General features: G+C 37.1%; 1 protein-coding gene across 1 annotated transcript in view; it reads right to left on the bottom strand.

The window, feature by feature from the left end:
• Nucleotides 1-25,074, bottom strand: part of SPAG16 (sperm associated antigen 16) — a 372,092-nt gene that overhangs the window by 328,235 nt on the left and 18,783 nt on the right. The window contains exons 8-9 of the mRNA XM_054515419.1: nucleotides 23,800-23,869; nucleotides 18,839-18,990 (exon numbers count right to left, since the gene is read on the bottom strand). Of these exons, the coding sequence (XP_054371394.1) occupies nucleotides 18,839-18,990; nucleotides 23,800-23,869 (222 nt within the window). The remainder of the gene's footprint in view (nucleotides 1-18,838; nucleotides 18,991-23,799; nucleotides 23,870-25,074) is intronic.

Below are 25,074 nucleotides of genomic sequence, written 5' to 3' on the forward strand. Positions count from 1 at the left end.
TCTGTCACAGCAAATTGCATGACCAAGAGTCTCTGCAGAGTCAATAAGGTGAGTGAAGAGCCACAATAAATTATTCCAGAACAGAAATGTGCAGTAATTCTGAGTGCTGGGTTAAGTTACAGTCTCAAGAAAGTGTTTTAATGATCCTCCAGCTTTTCATTTACTATTCCCTCATGGTGGAATTGAGTTTAATACATGCAATTGAAATTAATTTCTTAGTTAAAAATTATTACAACTCTAAGATACAAAGTCTATACCAGTACTGATATGCCCAGATTTTAAATATCTACTTCTGGTTACCATTAACAGCAGTTATGAATACAAGTTCATCACATGCGAAAGAATAAATCCAGTTCTATTTTACTGGTAGTAATTTTCAGTTTGTCACCCTGACTCTCATCATCATCATCTCATCACCACATTGCAACAACAGAACGTGCTCCTGTTTGTTTTTCAGAACACCATGTCTCACAGCTAATTAACCAATATGTTCATACAATAGAGATGTACACACAGATATTTATATAACTTAATCTACCATAAACAACTGCAAACACTGCTACAAAACTCAGCTCGATCTTTTTGCGAGAAGTAAAGGAACATCTATGAAAACACTGCAATAAATTATCATGATATGAGGCATGCAATCCATTTTCATGGCAGCTTTCTAAGGCACAAATAACCATGTGCTATTCCCAAACATGTTCTCTATCCCTTCCTTTAAATGACCTATGTCTGAAAATCAACTACATTTATGATCAATGTAAAAATAAACAACAGTACAATAAAGTAAAGTAAATAAAGAGGCAATGCTGAGTAAATGATAGATATCAAGTTACTTCTGTTTTCTGACATACTCCAAAATATGTTGCAATATTGTATTTTTATATATATATACATATATATTTAATTTTCTTCGTGATTAATGTGTATTTTCTCTACCACAGAAGTATCCTACTGTAGAATCAACTAGAAAATCTAGATGCTTTCTTGATTTTCTCCAAGAAAACATCACTACAAACAATGCAAGACTATCCATTCATTTATGGAGGACAGCTGAGGACAGCTCATCTGAATTCATTTTGATTATTTCTAAAACATGTACTGTGAAAGCCTGTGGAACAACTCTTTTATTTAATGATTTCTTTTAACATGATCTCACCTGCACTTTTAACAAGAAAAAAATACCTGTTCCCAAAGGCTCTCCTACCACTAGTAATATCCAAACATAAATGCTAGAGGTGCAAATAAGTTCTAAATTTTGCCATTCTTTGATTAATTTTCCAAATATTAACAAACAAATTTTATTTTTCCTCAAATTACCATTGTGCTTCTCAGGAACTGTTGGGAAGCTCAGAAACTGTTTATATTCTCAGTATCCTGGATACACTAATTTCTGCCGGGGCCAAAGTACCCACTGTAATCATCTCAATAACTGTTATAAGGCACCCAGGGTTTGCAGAGGTCCATACATCACTACAATGCACTGGTAAACACATTCAGGGGCCATTAGTTATTGATTTATTTGCAATTATGCCTTACAGATGCCGTCCATGTTCCCCCCTTTGGCACTTCATCATCCTGACTCCATTTCAGGACAGCCAGTAACCATTATCCCAAGGTCCACATAATGAGAAATAATGAAAACAAAGCTGTAAGAGTACTGTGACATGCAGGTACAAAGCTATCAGCTTGTCAATACTGCAGAGAAATGGATTCTTTATAATAAAGAGCTAATTAATTGATTACTGTACTTGTAAGCAATAAGTACTTCATCAAACAGTGATAAAGCTGGTTATCTATCACTGTTAACCACCAGAAATATTTGCAGCACTGCAGGAAGTGGATACAGCAGAATATGAAAGAGGTTCTGCCAGGCTGACTGCACAAACATGCCAGTAGTGAAACTGAAACTGCTAAAAGTGCCTGAAGGTGGGATGAAGTCAGTCTGCTCCAGATTCAGCAAGGCAGAATATGAAAACAGCCCCAAAATCTCTGCAGTCTGTCAGTGATGTTGGACCACATAAAACCCAGGCCTCTGCACTTCCCTGAACTAAATTTCTACTTGAGCTAGACACAGCTTTAAAAATCCCCATTATTTAGAAATTGTCCATTTGTTCAAGGCTGAAGGATTGACTGTAGCTGCCAGTACATTTGTGAAATGCCTAACTACATTCTCTATTAAAAAGCAACTCTATTTCTAACCCAGAACGTCTTTAGATTCAATTTTCATCTACTAAATTCTATTCTACTTCTGTCTGCTAAGTAAACACTGCTATTAAGAGTACATTTTGTCCCCTTTGTCACAGTCAATGATGAAGAACACCCTAATTAAGCCTCTTCTAGTTGAAGATTACCCTGCTCATTGTAGGGGGAGTTGGACTAAATAGCCTTTAAAGGTCCCTTCAAAGCCAAACTCTTCTATGATTCTGTGAACTTTAAAAGCATAGTAAAAGAGTATATTTTTATTTCTCTTTCATTTATCAAGTGATCCAGACTTCCCCTCCTCCTGGAAAAAGACCTCACCAGTGTGTCATTTGATAAACTTATCAGTAACTCAAACACAAATCAGATTTTTGAGATTCTTTTGTTCCCCAAGTCACATAAAAATGCTAAATAGTTTATAAGAAAAAAAAATCTCTGAATACATGTGATTATTCTCCATTGAAGGCTTCATGTCAGACTTGGACATACTAGCGACATTATTTACGTTGATTTTGTACAATTCCACAAGAGTATCTTCTACAATCATGGGATAATTTGCATTGATTGTAGCTGATTATTTATAGTTTTCAGTTCTATTATTTTGTTTCTCCATTTCTTGAAGCACTTTTTTACATTTTAAATATAGTTTTGAAAATAACCACAGATTGCTGGTACAATCTCCCTGCGATAATTTCTTACAAGAGAAGGAGATGAAAAAACAGAATAAGTTTATCACCACCTGACTCCCAAGCTACAAAATTGAAACACTGAGCTTTCAAGTGGGATAGCAGAAACTAAAAGATTTTATTCAATTCTTGAAACCTAGCCCACGTACTCTCAATAGAAAGGCAATTTGTTCATGTGGGCTAGGACAGATGGCATGGGGACCTAAAATGAATTTTACTCTGACAAACAACAATTGTTTACCCAATGGATCTGTTCTTTTTCTGTATTCAGAATCATCTATCCTTAGAAAGAATGTAAGTAACAGTTTTTATTGCTTTTTATTACCATTAGCCCCTCAAACCCACACAAGTTTGAGATAGAACTAGGGGCTATTTTGTCTTTTTTTTGGTATCTCTCCAAACCTGTTTATATACAGAAGTTCTCTGTTCCATCCGCTCTAGCCAAGTCAGAGGGAATATCTGAAACCAATTCTTCCCAACTGTTCATTCATGGTGAGATTCAAGACAACTTGCAATTTCATTCTGAATTTAGGCACTTGGGCACTGCCATATCTGCAAAGCTTTTATTGGAGTTGTCAAATTTCACTCACCAGCAGCTACAGCACAGGATGAGTGTGAAGAATGTGCATTATTAACTTTTAAGACTGCTATATATCAATATTTCTATGTGGACTACAGCCAGGATTGAGACACAAGTGGGTAAAACCCCAGAGAATTCACAGACCTCAGTTTGCAGCCTGATGCTTGCAGAGACACCACCAGAAATCTATAACAGAAAGGGATACAGCCCAACAATACCCAGAAAAGTGGACAATTTGTCTGATCACAGGCTGCACCCCCCATTCTAATTCATGGGCCATTACTAGAGATAACTCAGAATAAAAATAAACCAAAGACAATCTGGAGATAAGAGGAGTGAGATGCTAGTGGGAAAAAGCAGCCGTAGAACCAAACACTCCAAGGAATTCTGCAGTAGAGCACACAGGGCCCAGCAGCATGCAAAATCAGTTTGAAGAAAAATCAAATAAGTAAATGGTGCAAACAGGGCATATCTCCCAGCTTTTTAGGAAAGTACCCTTTCAATTTATTTTAACTATCCTTATGTATTAAATTATTACTTTTGTTTTGTCCATCCACTCCTCTAGGAAATGCTTTTTCTTCTAACTTTCCCAATTCTTGAGGATGTACAGGGGTTCAAACCCTCCCTTGATCCCTGATTCCCTGCCCACAGATTTATGCCTGATTGCCCTTTGAATGTGCCTGGGCAGGGAGGACTCTCCCTTATCCCCTGCAATAACACACAGAAATGTAATTAATTCTAAATCTGAATTTCACTCTGACTTGTACTGTATGAAATAACCTTTTTTCAGTAAATGCCCAGTTCCTACCTCATCTTCTTAGCACCCTTCTCTGTGACTTTAGTAAAAGCCTTAGGATAACAACCCACCTTAACCCATTCCTCTTTAGAGCAAACCCAAGTGGAAAGGAGTAGGAAAATTACACTTCCCTTGCAATGCTCTCCCTGCATCAGAAATTCTATCATTCTTTGTTGATTTCAAACACACAAATTCCACTATCCCTTTCCACTCACAAATTAACTTGCTTTTTCCCCCGCTACTTTCTGTCCTCTAAAACTCTAAACCATAATCTTCTGTACCCTTATTTATGCTCTAGAATCTGTATCAATGCCTCATTCTTTCTTGACTTGCAGTTTACAGCCATCTTCCTGAACTTTCACTATTATTTCCTCTCCAGCTTCCATGCATTCCTGGGTTCTTCCATGCTACATGGAAAATTTTGTGGAACATAATTATGCACAAAGAGAGAACCTGCACTGCCACCTTTCCCAAGTGTCCTGCCTCACCTGTCAGTTCCTTCATTTATCTTTCACTTCTACCCTCAGTTGTCACATCAACACCTCATTTCTTGTTCTTGTGCTTCTGCCTCCCCTGTGCAGGTATTGAAGGCAATATCTGCCAAGAGTAAATCTGGAAAACCACCATCACATTTCCTACTCCAAAGAACTGCAGTTACTAAAAGCATTTAAAGTTGTTTTTAAACAACTTTCCTATGTGATCACAGCTATTACTGCACATCAGATACAAGGCCTGTAATGTTTAAACCATAAACTGCCCCACTGGACTGCCTTAGTACATGCCCTGAAGGAAATCCCAATAAAGTCTCCAGCTTCCAGCTCCTAACTGATGAAAAATTCAGTAATACTCTGCCTCCAGACCAGATGGAGAATTTGACTGGAATCACACTGGCAATTTCTTAGATATTAAAGAGCCTCTTTTTTTTGGTTGTGGTATGAAGAAAATACAGGGCCCACTCAGCACTGCAATTCAACTACATAAAGTAATGCTCACAAACACATCAGACCTCAATCCTCTCCATTTCTATCATTCCTACAACTAAAGGCACACATCCTTACTTTGGAGTGAAAAAAAACTTACACTTAACATATACTGGTAATGAAAAAAGGAATTATGGCATCTCTGATCATTCTCTCAGGATTATACTCTGACCCAGTAGTTTCTTAAAACTATTTTATTTATTCAGAACAAAAAACATTTAAAAGAAAACCCATTTTAAAATTAAGAAGTCTCTAATAAAAACACCTATTCACCATTCAATTACTAACAAACTAACCAAAAAGTCTATCAAGACTAAAAAACTTCTAGTTCTTTCCCTCATGCCAAGTCTTGAACTGCAAGTCAGCCATGTCATTGCATTGAGGGGACCCTATAGTGAAATTCAAGTGGTTTGATGCCTCTTTTAAGTCAGAAATCATTAAAAAAAGAAAAAGATAATGTTACAAGTGCATAATTAATAGAGGTTAACTAATCATGTTTGAGAAGTGGGGTCCTAACTCCCTATTTCTATGCTTAAATGAAGCTACATTGGATTTTTTCACCCAAACAATACAAACACACTATTTGTGTGTGCCTGTAACCTCAAGAGGGCTTAGACACATTTTTGGAGGCTTCTATCAAACTGATGGGTACAGCCACTCCAAAAATTTCCTTTTCTAACTCAGAATCTAAAGTAAGCGTAATGAACAAAGCAGAAGATGCATTGCTACAATTACAGAAAAATCAAAATCACTTGAAAATTTCAGAGTTTTTTCTTCTTAATTAAAGGATTAAAACTTTTGAGTCAGAACAATGCACAAAGCACATGGGAATGAAACAGCACAGATTTACCTGGATATTTCCTCAGAGGGCTGGGGGGAAAAAACAGCCACAAAGAGTAAACTTCAAAGTAACATCTTAGAGCAGCACTTCAAATTTCTAAAGAAAAACCACTGCATGGAAGGTGCAGATATATAACCAACTATTTCTGCACTGACATCTAATATATATATATTTATATATATATGTGTATATATATATATATATATATATATATATATATATATATGTATGTACTTGTAGCTTGCATGCACACTTGAGCAGAAAGGTAAAATGCAGTAATTCATAGAGCAATGTCTTTATCACAGCAACAGAACTGCAGCTTTCTCAAACCCAAACTCCCCAAACACTGCCTTACCTGAGCAGGACTGGAGAAAACCCTTCAGCACAATGTTCAAAGGATAACTTTAGAAGAATGGATAGTATCAAAGTCCTCTGTAAAGGCAGACAAATTTTGACCATTGTTCAATAAGCCTACACTTACTGGACTTTCTGAATTCCTCTACAGTTCCAGCAGCATTCTGTCTCAGATGTAGAAAGGCTGTGAGGATTGTGTAAGAATCATCACAAACTTGAAATTCCCCCAGAAATTGTCATCTACTGTGGAGTGAATGGGAAAAGATGTCCTGGAACATCCTGATCTAAGCCCAGCAGATCCTGTGTCTCACACATGCTAAAGCACATCCTGCTTCCCTGGCACTGAAGAGCATGGCTCTGAACCCACAGCCATCCTATGCACCTCATCATTCCAGGAGAAAACAAGTACCACCAGGAAAATGGATTCTTTTCTGCAAAGAATGGAAGAAGAAGGGAGAAAATAGTGGCAGGATATTGGAACCTTGTCATTGGCAACATTAGATCTGTTTAACTGATTATTATGATACTAATTACCAGAGAAAAATAATTTACAGTGCAACACTGATAGCTGACTCTAAACAGAAGCTGGCTATTTAAGCTTAGAAAATTTATTAGACAGTATTATCCAGTCTTAAGCCCTAAATTCTCAAAAGCATTTAGGCATCTGATGTACCTCCCAGCTTAATCCACTCAATCACTCCATGACCTATTCCTACTAATTTCCATGGCAGGGAACCTGGACACCTTTGCAGAGCTTTAAATACTAATACCTGCTAAATGTATGGACACTATTTTGAGGAAAAAAGTACCTGAAAGGTTAAAATCCCTTGGTAAATGGCACTCAATGATTGGGTGGGCAGCTATAAGAAGACAGTGCAGACTACATCAACCTCTCACAGGCACATACTTGTGTAGCTAAAAACAACAGCCAAATTAGTGTTGGTACAGACTCAGCAAAAAGAGAGGACTAATAAAGTCAAATCTCAGCTGTACCGTGGCTGGAACAATCCAATGACATACTGAAGTGATGCTCAAATACATTTGGCTGCAAAGAGGGGCAAAATGTTACCCTTTCCTTGTTCCCTCTCATTACCTTTGTTACAGTAACTTACTTCTGACAGGAAATTCACAATTAATTAATTCAATTAGGAAGAAGATCTTCAAAAGTGTTGGGAAGGATGAAAGTTTGACAAGCAAGTCTCACAGATATGTGTGTGCTTAGCAGAAAGATTTTTGAATGTAAAGTCTGATGAAGGAATAGAGGTGGAAGCAAGTTTTGATATAGAATAAAAGAATTGCTGAGCCAGTCTGACTGGATAACCAAGGAGGCAAAGGCTGTGTTAGTTAGAAGGGGTTTTATGCCTTAGAGCAAAGGACAAACCCACCCCAAACAAGAAAATGTTTTTACCAAGCAGAAAGAGAGCACAGGCAAACAAGTCAGCAAATGTTGCATGCAGAAAAAAGGTCTCATAATTTTCTACTGCAAGAAAACTGAAAACCAACTTCTAGCTGAAACTGTAATGTACTGACTTTTAGTGATTGGAGAACAGTAACATGAATATGGTAATGACAGTAGTTATGATAGGCTATAGATAAGAGTTAAGGTATAGATTGGTTCTACTGTATTAAGATGCTCAGCAAAGAAAAGTAGCTGGAACTGACAGCTGTAGGCACAGGCTCTGTCACCCACGACCCTGGACTGCTGTAATGATTTGGATGGAATAAACTGCATTTGGAAGAGCCACCTGGAGTCCCACATCCCTCATTTCAGTTCTTACATAAAAGTAATAAACTCAGGATTTGTAACGTCAGGAACAACACTGACACCTCCAAATCTCTTATTTAAAAGCTTCCCTGATGTTCATAAATTATTTAAAAACCCAAACTTTTCAATTCAAAGAAATAGAAAAGGACTACTTCAAAAGGTATAAAATGTGAGCCAGTCTGGAGCCTTGCAGAGTAGCTGACACAGCTACTCTGTGATAAGAATAGTCCCCTGCACAGGTGTTGGCATGTTCTGACTAAGCTCCCAGCCACAGCCTTGGCACAGCCAGCCTCTTCTTCTGCCACTGAGGCTCTCCACTCACACATCACCAGATGGTGGTGGAAGCTTACTCGGTGTGTATCCTGACAAAAATGGAAATAAAGTACAAAAACTGGAAAGAGCTCCTTGCTATGACTCCCAAACCAAAAATCAGTTAACTTAGCACCCAGGCTAAAAAAATATGTGAGTGTATTAGCCTGTGTGGTTATGTTCTTAAAAACAACACAAGAGTTATCAAATTCAACACAAGACCTCTACAATTATCCTTAAATGTGCTCCAAATACTGACAGCCTTCTCCCTCTCATTCTTTTTATAAACTCTGTAGTAAAACACTTAATTAGTACATAATAGGATGTCTTGCATTAAAATGGAACGAAACTCTATACATAAACAATTATTCCAACAAAGCCTGTCAGCTTCTCTTCATTGTTATTTCCCAGATTATTTTAGCCTGGGTGGATTTTTGAGATCAAGCCTGCACACCCTGCTCTTCACAGCTTTGGTGGCAGGCAGGAATCGGTCATGAACCATGAGTTTGGAGGGGCAGGATCAGAGCAAGGGAAGTGTAGCCAACAACAGAACAGGAGCAGCAGAATAACCAGCTGCCAAAGCCTTCTAGCCTGGAACTCAAGAGAACATCTCTTTCCAATCACTATTGTTTGGATAAAACCAATTGCTCAACAGCTGACTGTACATCAAAAAAATCCAGGTAAAATATACTCAAAATGAGAATTCCTCTCTCAGAAGATACTTACTAAAAGTAAAGCTATCTCCTATTTAATCTCTATCATGATTACTATTTTTCTCACTTTCCATATTGAAAAACAAAAGGACAGTATCTTCACATTAACCAACCCTGTGATCTATATCAAAATACAATTGGGGCATTCTTAAGTATTACATTACCATGACTCTTTGATTATTTGTCTGCTGGGTTCAGGCCAGGGTATTTACATTTTGTAGCACAGAACAATTTCTACACCAAGTGTGAAGGAGGCCTGTGAATTCCTCTACTATTGCTAACATCCTTTCCAGACTGAGACATGTCACAACTATATGCACTGTTCCCAAATTAGCTAACAGAGTTAAGTAATCTAAATAGAATTTTTAAAAAATTGTAATTATTACACACCAGAAGTGTGGAAATTCAGTGTAGACATTTTCACATTAACAAGTACCACTGTTAAACAAAATATTTTTAATGAGTACAGATTTTTAAAATACTATGAACTGTGATTTTGCATAGTAATTTTTTTCTTGTTTATCTCTTTTTTTTTGTGGGAATGAACTCTTGAGAGATTCCCATCACAGTAAATCTCAGTTTTTGCTGTACTGCTTCAAGAGAACAAATTCTTTGCAGGTGCTACAGAACCATGAGGGAGATCTGCTTTGTACAGAGAGTGAAGGATTCCTGCAAAAATAGAAAGAGCTTCAGATTTCTAGTAAATTATAAATGTCTGACTGCCTGATCTGCTTCGGTTAATTTGCAGTATATAGCACATTATCTGAACTATATATACACAAGGTAAAAACTTGGGAACAATAAATACAGAGCTATGGTGTAAAACATACAAAAGAAATGCAAACTGAAACTGTGCACTGAGGATCTGGTGTTCTGCTGTCACATCAGCATGGTGTGGCCTTGGTTTTGAGTTACAGAATTCTGTAACCAAGCTGTCAAACTTGTGTGTTCTAACTTTGTCATTCAGCACCTTAACTGAAAGGATTTAGAGAATTTACAAAGAGCAAAGGTAGGAAAGAGAAAGGGAGCTGCTAGGGAGGAGAGAGTGTTGTGGTGTTGTGAGGATCCCCAGGATGAGGTGAGAGATGAGAATTTGACTCCAAGTTCTCAGAAGGCTGATTTATTATTTTATGATATGATATTATATTATATTAAAAGAAATGCTATACTAAAACTATACTAAAGAAAGAGAAAGGAGACATCAGAAGGCTTAGCAGGAATGATAACGAAAAACCGTGACTCCTCAGAGGCTGGACAGCTGGACCATGATTGGTCATTAAATTAAAGCAATTCACATGCTGGATAAACAATTCTCCAAATCACATTCCAAAGCAGCAAAAGGTGGAGAAGCTGAAGCTTCCCAGCTTCCCAGAGAAGAAATCCTGGCAAAGAGATTTTTCATAAAATATCACAGTGACACAGAGAGGACTTCAGAAAGGTAACAGGAGAAAAATCATTCTTCTGAATGAGCTGTGAAACCACTTGACTCATTTTGCTTTTTAGCCCTCAAGCTCAGAGATCATGGACAAACTCCACAGTGAGATCTTAAACTACACTTCTGAAAAAACAAATTTGAATATGAGAATATCCCTAAGGTGTCCCCAAATTTTTTAGCAGTTGTGCGTTACAAAGTGGTTCCATGTAGTGGAAACAAATCTGAATTACCTTTGTTGTCTGAGCATCACATGAATTATTTGTGCTCCTCTGGTGTAAAAGCCCACCTGTACAGACATCATTCCAGGCTGGGTTCCAGCACAAACCTGCCCAGCCTCAGCCTCCCTGCTCATAGAGGTTGCCCTTTGCTTCCTGCATGTAAGAGCAGGTAAGATCAACTGATCCATGATTATACAACAACCAGTTTTAATCATGATCAAACCTGTCAAGCCTGGATTCAAACTGGAAATCCAATTACAAAGAGGCCTGTGACCCATTAACATTATCCTCATAGTATGTGACACTCCAGTGAAACAGTGTCACATTTTCTGGAGGAAATGCTCTGATTATTAATTCATAAACTGTTTGGACTAAAGACTTAGTATTTTATTTCATTTCATTATATTCAAACAGAAACAATTAAGATTTTACTTTCCACTCCCAGAAGTACTGTTTGAATATACAAGACAAACAACCCTGAACAGTGTGAGCAGTGCCAGAGGTCTTAGGGTATGTTAGAGATTTGTTACCATGAAAACTAAATGCTAATGTTGAATTTCATTTTCCTTAAAGTGATGTTGACATATGCAAAAGCTTTGTTTAAATATTGAAAAAAAAGATTGAAACACCAAAATCCATAATTTACTGCAGAATAGTTAATTTAAAATACAAATACCACAGTCAGCACCTGAGCCTTCCCCTCTAGATTTTGGGGGTCTGAGCACTGACTTCATATTTCAGTCACATATCACTAATTTGAAAGCGATCTAGTTTTATCCATTAATAACTTTAGCTGAACTACATTAAAATGGAAAAAAAAAAAACCAAAAAAACCCCTAATTAGTAATAAGTTTGGCCTCATTTAATCTCCTTTTTTTGTTAAGTATATCAAGCAGTAGTTCATATATTGCCTTTTTAGCCACATCCCTGAGTACCAAGCTACAGTTAACCGCTGAACAACAGACTGCAAATACTTCTGGAAGAATACTCCTTTAAAAATAGTGGTGATTATTTACCCAGTTCAAATACAATTACCATTTTGAACATTTTGACTTGCAGTTGTGTATCAATTACAATTAATACTTTTATGTGTTTTATCAATAACCAAAAACAGGAAGCAAATCACTGTTTTAAAAATTAAAACTTAGTATAAAGAGTTTCCAAACTCTTCCCAACTAACACAGATTTCCCAACTCCAAACTCTTCCCAACTAACACAACTCTTCCCAACTCCTACATCACCGACTTTTCATTATGAAACAGACCTTGGGAAAAAAAATAGAGGAATTATAATTGGAAATAGACCTTTGTGGAATTTAGATTTTTTTTTTTTTTTGTCTCACACAAGAAAAATCACTTCCTAAAACTATGGGCATTTTTCAAGTGAAATGAAATTTTCACCAACATTGTAACTGAGGTACCCAACACTATTTATATCTTGTGTAGTGCATTCTACACATTCTGCTAGTTAGTGCCTCTGCTTCCTTGAAAGAAATGGGGATCTTGGCAGCAGCTGAACATTCCAAAGAGCTCTGGAATTGCACAGTTAGAGACCTTGTACTGCCAGAATTCCCTTCAGGGCTGTAAGCACTGAACACCTGTCAGTGAACAAACAAGCACAACTAAACCATTCTCCTCCTCTTCCCCCCACAACTCCCACCTGGTTTCCAAGAGAAATGTTAAGGTCTTGACACTTTAATTAAAGGGAAAACAAAGTGTTGGTCCTGAGTTAATGAACTTGCTCAATTATGGTCTCAAAGGCCAACGGAGCAGACGTGAGCAGCAGCTGTGCAAGCACCATCCCACCTCCTGCTCCGGGGGTTCTGTAGGGAGCTTCTGGTGCCTCTGCAAAGTTCTCTCTGAACTCAGGCAGAGTCAAATCCCATCCTATAGCCCAGCCTGAATGAGGGCAAGTGCTGCAGAAACTCTGAGGGATAAAGGAAACCCTCCTGCACCTCACAATTCCTAACTCTCTCCATCTGTCCGTCCTGAAGAAGACAGCAGCAGCTATTTGTAAAAGCAAAGAAAACCAAACATTTGAAAATCTTTATGGCTTTTTTTATATCTGCTCCATCTTCTCTGCAAAGAGAACTCAAAGGGTTTTTCTTCAATTAAATACACTTTTAGTACATCCCTCTTTTAGGAGATCTGCATACAAAAACAGTAATTTTACTATTTATCAGCAGTTTTTGCAAGTGATTATAGCAAGAGTGAGATTCACAGTCTCAGTTCTAAAATCTGTCATTATTGACACTAAATACAGAAAGAAATATATGAATATACAAAACCTATGTGCAATTAGAATTAGAAACAAATACAGCTTACATCCCAACAACTTTCTATGTTGGTTCTCCATCTTGGGGCCTGTTACTTGGCAGCATGCAGTGACTCAAAACAAGCCTTGTTTTCAGCACAAAGAAAACCCTTTGGATGCTCTGTGAGGTCATTTTCATCAAGTACCAATGCCTTAAAGAATCAGTTTTACCACTAAAAATGCAAGGCATTGGATGTCTCCATTTAACAAAGCTGCAAAGGTGGATGAAAAATTCTATAATAAGTTGTCTTTATAATTTGGTCTTGCAACTGAATGACTATTTCCTCTATAGCTTTACTTGTAGCTAACATTCTGAAGCATTTTCTCATTTTCTCCATGTAGCTCCAACATCTTCAAAGACATTTGAGCAAGTCCTAAAACTAAAGCCATCATTACATTATCTATTACATTACAGAATACAATAGACAACTCTTTTTAAAAGCATGAATGTCACCTAAAAAGCAGCTTTCTTTTTACCATTTTCAAGTCCATAGCAAAAGTATTTTTTTAAAAAATACAGACTTTGAAACTAAATTCCATCAAAACCAACTAAAGGACACATTTTAGATTACACCCAGTTAATCCTGGATCATACTCTATACATTTGAGTCACAGAACATTAATTCTGTAAGTAGAAGGAAAGAGGCATCATATTCTAAGGATATACATTTTCTTTGCTGCTTAACACCCACTGTACTCTGAATGACTCTTATTGAATTTCTACTTTATTACTACTTGTTCTAACAAGTTGGTTTGTAATTTTGGATTGGCTTTTGGCTTTATTTCTGATTTTTTTAAACAGAATTCTTTTCTGTTTTAAGGATGCATCCTGTTTCCCCTTAGGGTTCTTTTCTGTAGACTACCCAATTTCACTTTTTACCCTTTCCTTGACAGTTTCATAAACCTCTAATCATTCTTACTGCTCTGGTATAGATGCTCCACTTGTCTCCTGAAGAGCTGTGATCAGACTGCACAGAAAACTGCAGCCAAAGCCACATGCCATGTGAAATTAGCAGGAGGAATACTCCACATGCTCCAGGCCATATTCCTGGTTTACACTGCAGCACAGTGTTCAGCTATTCCAAAATATTATGCGGTTTTCAACTCATGCTAAGCCTGTTTTACACATCATACCCTAGAGCCTACTCTAATGAAAAGCCAATGATCAACTCTTTCTAATCTTCTTGATCTCTATTTGTACATTGGATCATTTTTAAAGGCAGAGCTTTGTACCTCTTCTTACACTGTCTGTTATTTCTTTGGATCAGTTCTCCAAGAGGTCAGCTTTGGAATTTCACTCCTGTCCTCAGCTTTGTACCTCTTCTTACACTGTCTGTTATTTCTTTGGATCAGTTCTCCAAGAGGTCAGCTTTGGAATTTCACTCCTGTCCTCAGCTGCACTTGCTGTTCCAGCCCCACCAAACCCAGGCCACTTGGTCTGCAAATTCTGTCAGCTTATTTTCTGTTCCATTTTCCAGACCACTAAGGACAATATATCCCTGCAGAAAAGCCTCTTCAGTATATCTGCATGTTCCTAATCTATTTTCCATTAATTAAAAAAAAAAATTGCAAAAATTGTCAGGCCAAATTTCCACAGTTGTTCACAGGAATTAATCTGTGAGACAGTATCCAAAGCCTTTTTAAAACCTAAGTGCTCTTGTATGTTATCCATGGTACCTCTTATCCTTTCATGGATGCAATATAGACTGGATTTAAACAATTTTTTCTTGCATACCCATTTCCCCAGTTAATTCTTTCCCTGTTTTCTTGAAGATATTGAGTAAAATTTCAGTTATACACTGCCAGCTTCCTTAGGAATGTAAGTAATAGTGTCCAGTCTATGATTTCTTAGCTTTTAATTTTATCTCATTTGAGATACAGACATTATATTTTCTTTTGCTTTCTCTAGGCTGCAGTCTTATATTTGGGTAACTTGTATCAATTTTCTTAGCTCCATATCTGCAGTTTTATTATCCCAGGGAAGGGCTGTAGAAATAAGCATTCCCACTATTATCTGTCAGTCACCTCCTCTCTTCTGAATATCAAATCAGTGCTTTCTCAGCCACATTATTACAAACACAAAGTGACTGTCTGTTTCATTTATGATGCTTCCTAACTACTGCGGGACCATCTTTCCAATTCTGTCCCCAATACACCTGTGCTAATTTATATTCAAACTCAATAATCTGATTAAGTAGTCACTTGGTTTCATCTCCCCTTCTACTTGAGGGCACAGGAACAGCAGTTCTTGTCAATGTTATATTCTTTTTTCCATAGAACTGTGGAGAAACTTCAATGTAATACATGTACCCGTTTGATATTTTAACCCAAAGTCTCATTAATTACAAAAGCCATATCTGTATGATCCCTGGATTTTACTTCTCTATTGTTAATATACACAATGGCCATAATTGCAAAATCTGTTCTACAGAAACAGATAATTCCTCAACTCCAGAAATGTCCAACACACCTTTAGATAAAGTTTTACAGCAAGTAAAACTTGAGAAAATTAAATTGGGTTGTAATACATGTAGAAATATAATTTAATGAACATAAAGAATTTGCAATTGTCCTGCTAAGATTACTTTTAAAAGCAATCAAACATAGAATGTACTCTGAAAGGAACCTGAGAGAATAAAAATAGGAAAGTTTTCAAGAGCTTAATGAAATTCACATTATCAAAGGTTCTCTACAATTTTAATGACCTGTGAGTGCATTTTAATTAATTTAAATGTTTAAAGTAGTACTCCATGCACATTCTTAATCTACAACTACTTCTACTATTGATACTGGCTTATTAAGGGCCAGATATGTAAATAGTTTAGACTAATTGTCTGTTACTACAATTTATTTCAGTCTCATAACAAAGATTGTAAAATCAGGATAATGCATTCTCTTAGAAAAAAAAATCCTGTTGCTTTTCCACTTACTGTTTCAGTGATAAACTTCACATCAAAGGGACTCTGTGTTTTAAATGACATGCCAGCTTTTACAGGATATTGCAGTAACACAATATATGTCTGTCCTTGAAGTAAATGTTCTAGCCCAGCTATGACTCATATTTGCATCTACTTAAAAGCACAGGCATTTGTTAGATCACTATTTAGCTACCAGACACAGAAGAGATGTTAAATCATTTCCATCACCATAGTTCACTGCAATGTAACAGTACAGGTAATACAAACATTTATAATTTTGTCTCAAGGATACAATCTCATGACAATATAGTGGCTTTTTAGTGAATGGGATATAATCCAAGTGCCTGAACTTAAAAATTGGCTAACATGTTCACTCTAAAGTTTTGTAAGCTTTAAAAGCTCACTCACATTTACTGAAGCAGGTTTGACAATACTATACAGTGAATTTTACCTAGACTTTCTACATCTTCTGTTCTCTTTTTCTCTGTTTTTTTGTAAATGCATATGCAAATGCAGGATTTCAATTGCATTTATTTCTTCTATATATTCCTCACCAACCTCCATGGAACTGACCAAATTAATGCTCTGACTCCTAGTTCCTTTATGGTATAAAGAGAATTTAAATGAATCATAATCTCAATAAGTATAAATCAATTTCACCCTTCCTAATAAAACATTTAAATGACTTATGGAACACTTTTCATGTTCATTCACGTTGAATCATTTTAAGAAAGAATCTAAGTTACATGACACACAGCAGAACTTAAAAGATTTTTTGATATAGGTCAGAGGAGATGAGACACCACACAAGCTTGATTCCAAGTATCATAGAAATTCACCTAAGGAAGGGAAGGCTCTCCTTTATCCCTCATCCTTTTGATGGAAACAAATACTTAAGACACCTAAACACTTGAATAAGAACACACTGTTTTAATTCAATACATTGGATTAGAACTGTAGTTCAATAAAGGTGCACTACAGGACAGAGTTCTGTCTCTTCTGTTTTAAACACAATTTTAACTCACCTCTTTGCACTCTAGACATTCATCATTCCCTGTGTCATTTATTTCTTATATCCTAAGCAGTTATCCACATGCACTATCCAAGATGAAATCCTTTATTAGGGGAAAGGAAATATTTAGAAATAATAAATCCAGGAAATGTGAAGTGAAAAAGAACTATTGTTCCATTTGGAAGAGATGCTAATCTCACACCTAAAGTTTTAGACTATTGCTTAGCCATGGAAAATTCAAGCATACCCATATTTTCTGATGCCTTAATTCTGGAACTAGCCCAGTTTTCCAATCCATTGATTAAATAAAGACATCAGGGCCTCTGCTGGGACTCCTTTGGGAAACATAAGATCTGTAAAAACACAGATGCTTGCCAGAACCAGTCAACTAACTGTGCTCATGAATTTCAAAGAACAGGAGTCAGACAGGCACACTACCTGTGCAGAGTTTTTATTTTGGAAAAAATATTTTATTATATTTATACGTTTATTTTATAAACATAACTCCGCTGAAGTTTTCCATAAAAATCCTGATGACTTCAGCAGAAACAGAAACACACAAATGATGTCTTCTTGGATTATGAAATTGTACCTGTTCACAAGTCAGAATGAAGACAGGAGGTACCTCTAAGAGTCTAGCACAGAAATTTTCCACCACTGCATGAAAACCAGGGAAAGTGGAGATGGACTGACTGACACATGCCTCAGATGCTAACAGGGACAGTATGGAGAAATACTTGTTAGACATGGTGAAAAATGTTTCAGCAAGCAACAGAAGAGGTACAGACAGACAAAGATTTTTTTTATTTGAGGGCTCAGGAGCAGAAAAAAGAATGAAAACAGAACTAAAATGGTATGTTTGTTTGTGGAGAGATGCACTGCCAAAGTGAAACAGATGAAATGCTCTTGCAAAGCCAGACAGAAACCTGCAAAAATTAATTACCATGGACATATTTGTGTGGAGACAGGGAAAAACTGAGGTTGCTTCTGACTATATCATCATCAACTAAAACTCTTTTCCTCACAGTTTAAACTCTAATAGTAGTTCTCAAACAAAAATAGAGCTGTCTAACGGTTTTGAGAGCTTCTGAAATTTTAGATATTACAATGTTTACCCTAATTTGGAAAAATAAAAAGCATTTTTATGTAGTCCCAAAATGCAACCTCAATAAAAAAAACAATAGGAATAAAGTAAACATTCTTTTCCATAATAAAATAATTATTCAGTCAGGAATTAGCTTTGATTTTGCACAATTTCCAAACTGAAGCAGTAACCTACCTCTGGCATACTCAGATTTAGAAGCTCTGACTATTAGGAAATTATCAGATTTTTGCCCTTAGTCTTGCAGATATTGTCCCCTTTAGTCCCAGCTGGAACATTCTGAAATGCTGGAACACTTTGCAAGCATTATGGAACACATCAGGATTTCTCAAGTTACAAAAGAAATGTAACAGAGCAAGAAGCAATTACAGCCAGTGCTCCTCCTCTGTTAGGATTGAATTCTCAAAATGTAGACTGCTAGCTTCAATTAATCAGTTCCTGTAATTCCCTGAAAATTTAATTGTGATAGAAACTTGTATTAAAAAAAAACCCTAAACTTGTTACCTACCTGTCCTATTTACTTCAGCTAAGCAGGATTTCTTTTAATCACATTGGACAGGTGTCTTTCACCTGTATAAAGAGAACTGATACAGCTGGAAAGAGCACAGTACCTTTAGATCTCTCCTGCCCATCTTCTTCTCTCCCTCTTCATCTGGATCACCAGAAGAGCTTGCAACAACCAGGAATTTTTTCTGCCTGGTTTCCCGAAGAGCTTTCTGGGTGGGACCTTCAAACTCTTTCTTCTTTGTACATTCACAGCCTTCTATAAAATAAAACCAACAAGAATATCATCAGAATGCTTTTTATTTACTCTGCTGGAAGCGATCTCCTTGCTTTATATTAGCAAGAAAGGTGAAATTCTCAAAGAAACACCACTTGAAACATGCAGATATTTCAGGCTACTGTGCCATCCATATAAAGTATTCCAGGGCTATGTGTATCCCTGCTCCACAAATAATTTCATCTTATCTAATGAGTAGCCTAGACTTGGTCCCAAAAAGGCAATAATCTTGCAGTACACAGAGAAGCACAGGGAAATGGATGCATTCTTTCACATCCCTCAGAGCCACAGAAAACATCAGCTCACTGCATCCTATCCACTATCCACCACCAATGCAATATTCTGATTTACAGCCCACAATTCCTTCTGTTTCCCTGCACTTTTTGCCAACCCACCTTTCAAACAAGGAATTCCTGATGAATAGGTAACTCAGCAAAGAAATCCTAAGCAGGTAACACAGCTTTAAATCATCAGAGTTTGGAAGGGATAGGATGAAGAGTACAGCACAAGGCATCTGCCATGACCTGGCAGAGAGGACACTGCTCTCTGACAGCCTTTGCATTGACAACTCACACAAATCCAATCACAGCCCTTTGGGATACCTGTACCTTGTTGCAGTGCTCTGTTGGATGTACGTGCATACATGAAAAAGGATGAAATATAGATTTCCAACAGGATTTGGGCACTTACATCCCTCCAGTTCTTTGGAAAAAAATCTGATTGAAAGAACACATTATAAAGCTAAAATCCAGATTGAAATAAATGTACTTCACATTACACATTTCTAAATGATTGCTCTTGTAAAATGGTTTTATTAAGACCTTTACACCAAAATGCAAATCTGATGGCTTAAAGCAGAGAAAAAACCCCAAACACTCCCTCCACTCCTGAGGCAAAAAAAGCAGATCAAGCAACACAAAACTTTGCTGTATATCCAACCTGAGTACAACTGGAACTGGTGGAAAGAACTATTCCTGGATTAAAAAAACTTTAGTATTTATGTACTGTCAGTGTTTTAAAAGTTGAAGCTTCTGTCACAGATACCCTGAATAATAACTTTCTCTGAGGAAAAGTAAACAGCAACATTGGTTTGTATGTCTAACACCTTCTACTCACTTAGTAACTGCTATCCACTAGCATGCTGCTCACAGAGTATGTGGTTTGTTGGTCCTTTTGAGATACACATATCTATAAAGCAACAGTGTTCTGACAGTTCTGGAGCTTTAAAAGTCAGTAACCATGAAAAAAAGAAAGAATGAGTTCCAAAGAACCGTTGCACTTAGGTTCAAAGATTTCCTATTCTAATTGCATTGCACATGGAATGGGCACAACCAGGCTAATTTTAAATGTCTTTTTGCATGACCTTCTAACTGCAATTGCATCAGATCAAGGAAAGGAAAAGCACAGTTAACAGTCTTAGCAATGAGTTAATTCAACCGTGAGTAAAGAAACTCATTGAGTTCAACTTCTGAATATAATTGGGTAATAAATAAGCAGCTGTTGTTTTTAGAAAATACAAGAAGAGTACTGAGCAAGGAGCAGTTTTAGAACATGTTTGGAACCAGCTGCCATAGCAGTGTTCACTTAGGTTTATAAGCAAGCCACAGTCAACACTGCTAAACTCCTGCAGGCAAAAGGGGTTTTTTTTCCAGAGCATCACTTAACACTGTATTTTCATCTGTAAGGAAGAGTGCAAGCACTGTAAGTATACACCAATACCCTGAATAAAATACCAGCTCTCTCACTTTGATAATTAGATTCCTCTACGTATGATCTTTCTACCATATCAGGAAGGGCCAGATTTAAAACACAACCAGTTTTTAATGCAAACTCACTACTTTTTAAAAAGTAATCTGAACTCAAAGCACAATTTTTTTTCAGAGCTGATTTCTGAGTGGGCATCAGAGAGAGAGAATCAGCCCATGGGATGACAAAGTCCTAAAAACAATTGCTAACTAGTTCCTCTCCAACTACTACATGTCCTTCATATCAATTTGAAACAAGCAAGGCAAGAATTAGGTTTCTTTAGGTGTCTTAAAAATTATTAGATGTTCTTCTCTTGAAGGATTTCTGTACAAAGCTGAACAGCAGCCTGACAGTGAGACAGCAAAAACTGCTGGTAAATAAATTACATGCTGTGTATTGTGGATGCTATCCTCAATTGCTTGAAATGCAGCACGATGAAAGCTCCCACATCAAATGCCTGACTAATAAAGTCAAGAATAGTTGCCCTAAAATTAAGTACTGTTAATTTTTTCTACCTACCTGCCAGATACAAATTTACAATGCAAACTCACTGTGAATACTAAGAAGTTCCCCTTGTTCTTTATTCTGCCCTATATGACTCAGAGAGAAAAAAAGCAGCCCTAAACTAAAACCAAACCCACAATCACTGAATGGTTTGGGTTGGGAGGTGCCTTCAAGCTCATCCACTTCCACCCCTCTGCCATGGACTGGGACACCTTCCACCATCCCAGCTTCCTCCAAGCCCTACCCAGCCTGGCCCTGGACACTTCCAGGGATGGGGCAGCCACAGCTGCTCTGGGCACCCTGTGCTTCACCACCCTCACAGGGAAGAATTTCTTCCTAATATCTCATTTAAACCTATTATCTCTCAGCATGAAGCCATTCCCCCTTGTCCTGCCACTACATGCCCTTGTAAAAAGTTCCTCTCCTGCTTTCTTGGAGCAGATGTGCAGAACCTCTCATTCAGCAAATCCAAAACTAATTCAGTGGCACTCAGTGCCCTCTAGCCAAGCCAGCATTCCAGGTGTTCCCCAGCCAAGTCAGGCTGTGGGACAAATGCAGCCTGAGGAGCAGCGAAGGGCAATCCCCTGCTGCTGGGCAGAGCCCTCCTCCTTCCTTCAGTCTCTGCACTGCAGTGAAAGCAGAAAGCACCTGCCAAGAGGGGCAGCTCAGCTTGGCCAAGGATCTTCTGCCACTCTGGGTGTGCACTGTCCTCTAAATCAAACATCCCAATGCACAGAAGACTGAAAAGTGCAGCTGGAAGTCTCCTTACAGCCCAGATTTCCAACTCCAACAGCAATCTGAATTTTGAGAAAAATTAAGCAAACATTTCTCCAGTACCCACAAGAAATCCATGTTTCTCAGGGTTATACTCTCTCACAAGTAAGAATATGATTACCTTTCAAGAGGCAGCAGAAAGTATTTTAAAGAGACAATATTACCCACTGAGATATGAGTATGACCTACAGAGGGCAATAAAATTATGTAGTATTAGAGGACAAGGCACTGAAACAAAATGAATTGAAATAGTGATTAATTTATGATACCCAAGGTATGAAGCAAATTAAAACTTGTAGAAGCATGTGGGTGGCTGATGAGCTTAATTTGTGTTGGAGACTGACAAGGGATTTTTTTATATAATTATTTATCAAATGGCTCCCTTGCTTGTCACTTCTTGGTATTACAAAGTGCTCTCAAGATTTCCAGAGAATAAACAAGACTGAACAGCCAGAGAGTGGTTTTTAGAATCTAACAACAATTGAAATTATGTTTAATATGAAAAGGAGAAAGGAGACAGATCCATCCACGCTGTAAAAACAAGCACAGGGAAGATCCCACACTATAAATCCTCTATAAAGGACAGATCCTTTATTTATCCTATAAAGGATATACTCTGACTAGAAAGCCAGAATGTATCTTAATAGGAAATGAGGGCAAAGCTTCCTAGCCTCTTCACTCAACTACAAACAAAAACAAACAAACAAACAAAAACCAAAAAAAAACCCAAAAAAAACCAAACAAAAAAAAATTAAGCTTGATTGTCAAAGGCTGGGGTGACTCAATAGCTTTTCACCTGGGGTGCATCACAAGTACCAAAGGAAGTTGAGGCTTCAACACACAAGGGGAAAAAAACACCAACAAAAACCCCCCAAAACCACAAAACAAACAGATACTGAATTTGTCATAATTGGAACATATTCTTCACCTGGAAGTTGTATAGTATTTGTAGGTTCTAATTTCAAATAAACAGTTGTCTCTGATGGGAGTTCTGCTCATGACTAAGGCAGGTGCCAAATCCCCTTCACATGTGAATACTCTGTTGTCAGAGGACAGAGCTCACCACTTCCCTTTGGCACCATCCCACTTATTTTAAGGAGAATTTCAGCAACCTGGTTTCTTTGAAACTTATCTTACTATCCAGTGTAGCTGCAATTGAAAAATAGGTTCAATATTATTAGTGGGATTGATGCTGTCAGATCATGTGATAGCATGAGCTTCATTTACTTAGGAAAGCAGAGGTGCCAGGGTTTTCCTGATGGAGTTAAAAAAAATAATGCAAAAATTTCACAGGGAAGTAGTGTGGTATCATACAGATACTATTCCAGCAGGTATCATCTTGGCAATCTTCTGTAAAAATGAGAGTCTGGATTTCATAATACCAGCATTTTCAATATGTTTCCAGACCACAGTGTATGCTTTCTGAAGGGTGAACTGGGAAAGAACACATGCACACACACAAAAAGGGAATATCAGCAGATACAGTAACAAAATCAGTCACAAAATAGATTTCTAGGACAAAGTCCTTCCAAGTTACTCATATATTCCATATTGCCTTCAGCAGTCTCACTCTCCTTAGTGAACACACTTCAGAATAAAATATTCAAATGATAAAACTGCTGCTCAAACACCAGGTCAGCTGATAAAACGTAGTGCAAGTATCTTTGATTTACTGTGACACTGTATTTTGAGATGCTTCACATCAACAAAAAAAAAACCAAACAACCAAACATAACCAGTCTGAGCCTGGTGATGGAAATATTTTACCTTTTGTCGCAGAGATCTGCTTAGCATATCCAGACTCTAAACTGCGTAACGCAGCCTGCAAACCTGTAACCTAATTTTAAAAAGAGATAAGAACAAGAGGAAGAAATATGAAAACATTACTTTTGAAGTGTCTGCTCACAACACACAGAATTCATGCTGGTGTACTTCATTAATTCCATCTATAATTTTTAAAGCTTGATTGCTGTCTCTAAGTTATGAACATAACTCCTAATTCAAGATTTGGAAAGACCCAGAGCAACAATGCAATAGAACACAAGCCACCCAGAATCTGTCAAAACACTTTTACAACTCTATTAAAACAATGCAGACATACAGAATACCAGGGTTCTGACTACACCAGCAACTTTCAGAACTGCTGTCTGAGCTCAAATTTAATGGCACAATAGACTTACAGCTTCATCACAACAAAATGTCACAAAATATGGTGTTATGCATTACAAAAAACTCATTGCTCTGGAATGAATGCAGTTCATAACTGCAGAGGTCCTACACACACACACATATATGTGTGTGTGTATATATATATATATAAACATATATATATATGTGTATATATGCATATATGTATATATGCGTATATATATATATATATGTATATATGCATATATGTGTATATATATATATGTATATATATGCCCCCAAAATTTCATGGCATTGGAACTGTTCCATGTTTTGTACTCCTGATTCAACAGAACTCCATATAGGCATAAACTTCCATTTTCTATAGGGCATTTTCTTTTCCTTATTGAAATTTCAAACATCTCGTCCTCACTGTTTTATAAGTAAGCCCTGAGGTGACCAGAGAAAAACTGGAGGCAGAGAAAAGGAGGAAATGAGAGATGAAGACTCAGAAGAAGATGTGAGCATGGTAAATTTATTTCATTTTACACACATATAATTGATGCTACTGCTGAAACAATTGCAGGAATATAATTGTATAAAATATATCCATATAAAATATAATTGGGTAGGGTTTTTTATTCTTTTTTCCCTACTTCTTTCCTTAAACACATGCACTGTAATTTTCTCTTATCCCTCCTACCTGTGCTCATACTGCTTCCTGTCAAAGGGGCAGAATACCTTGTATACATCGGGTAAGATTGGAGAAGAAAAAATAATTTTTAAATATTCCACTCAAGACAGAAAAAATGTCTCTGATCTCTTCATGTATTTTTTTTTCTAAACTAGCAGGTTACTCCTGGGTATATTTAGGAAAATAATAAAATAATTAACAACAATAAAGGAAGTTAAAAT

This window comes from Molothrus ater, chromosome 7 (genome assembly GCF_012460135.2).
Source record: "Molothrus ater isolate BHLD 08-10-18 breed brown headed cowbird chromosome 7, BPBGC_Mater_1.1, whole genome shotgun sequence".
Taxonomy (NCBI): Eukaryota; Metazoa; Chordata; class Aves; order Passeriformes; family Icteridae; genus Molothrus; species Molothrus ater.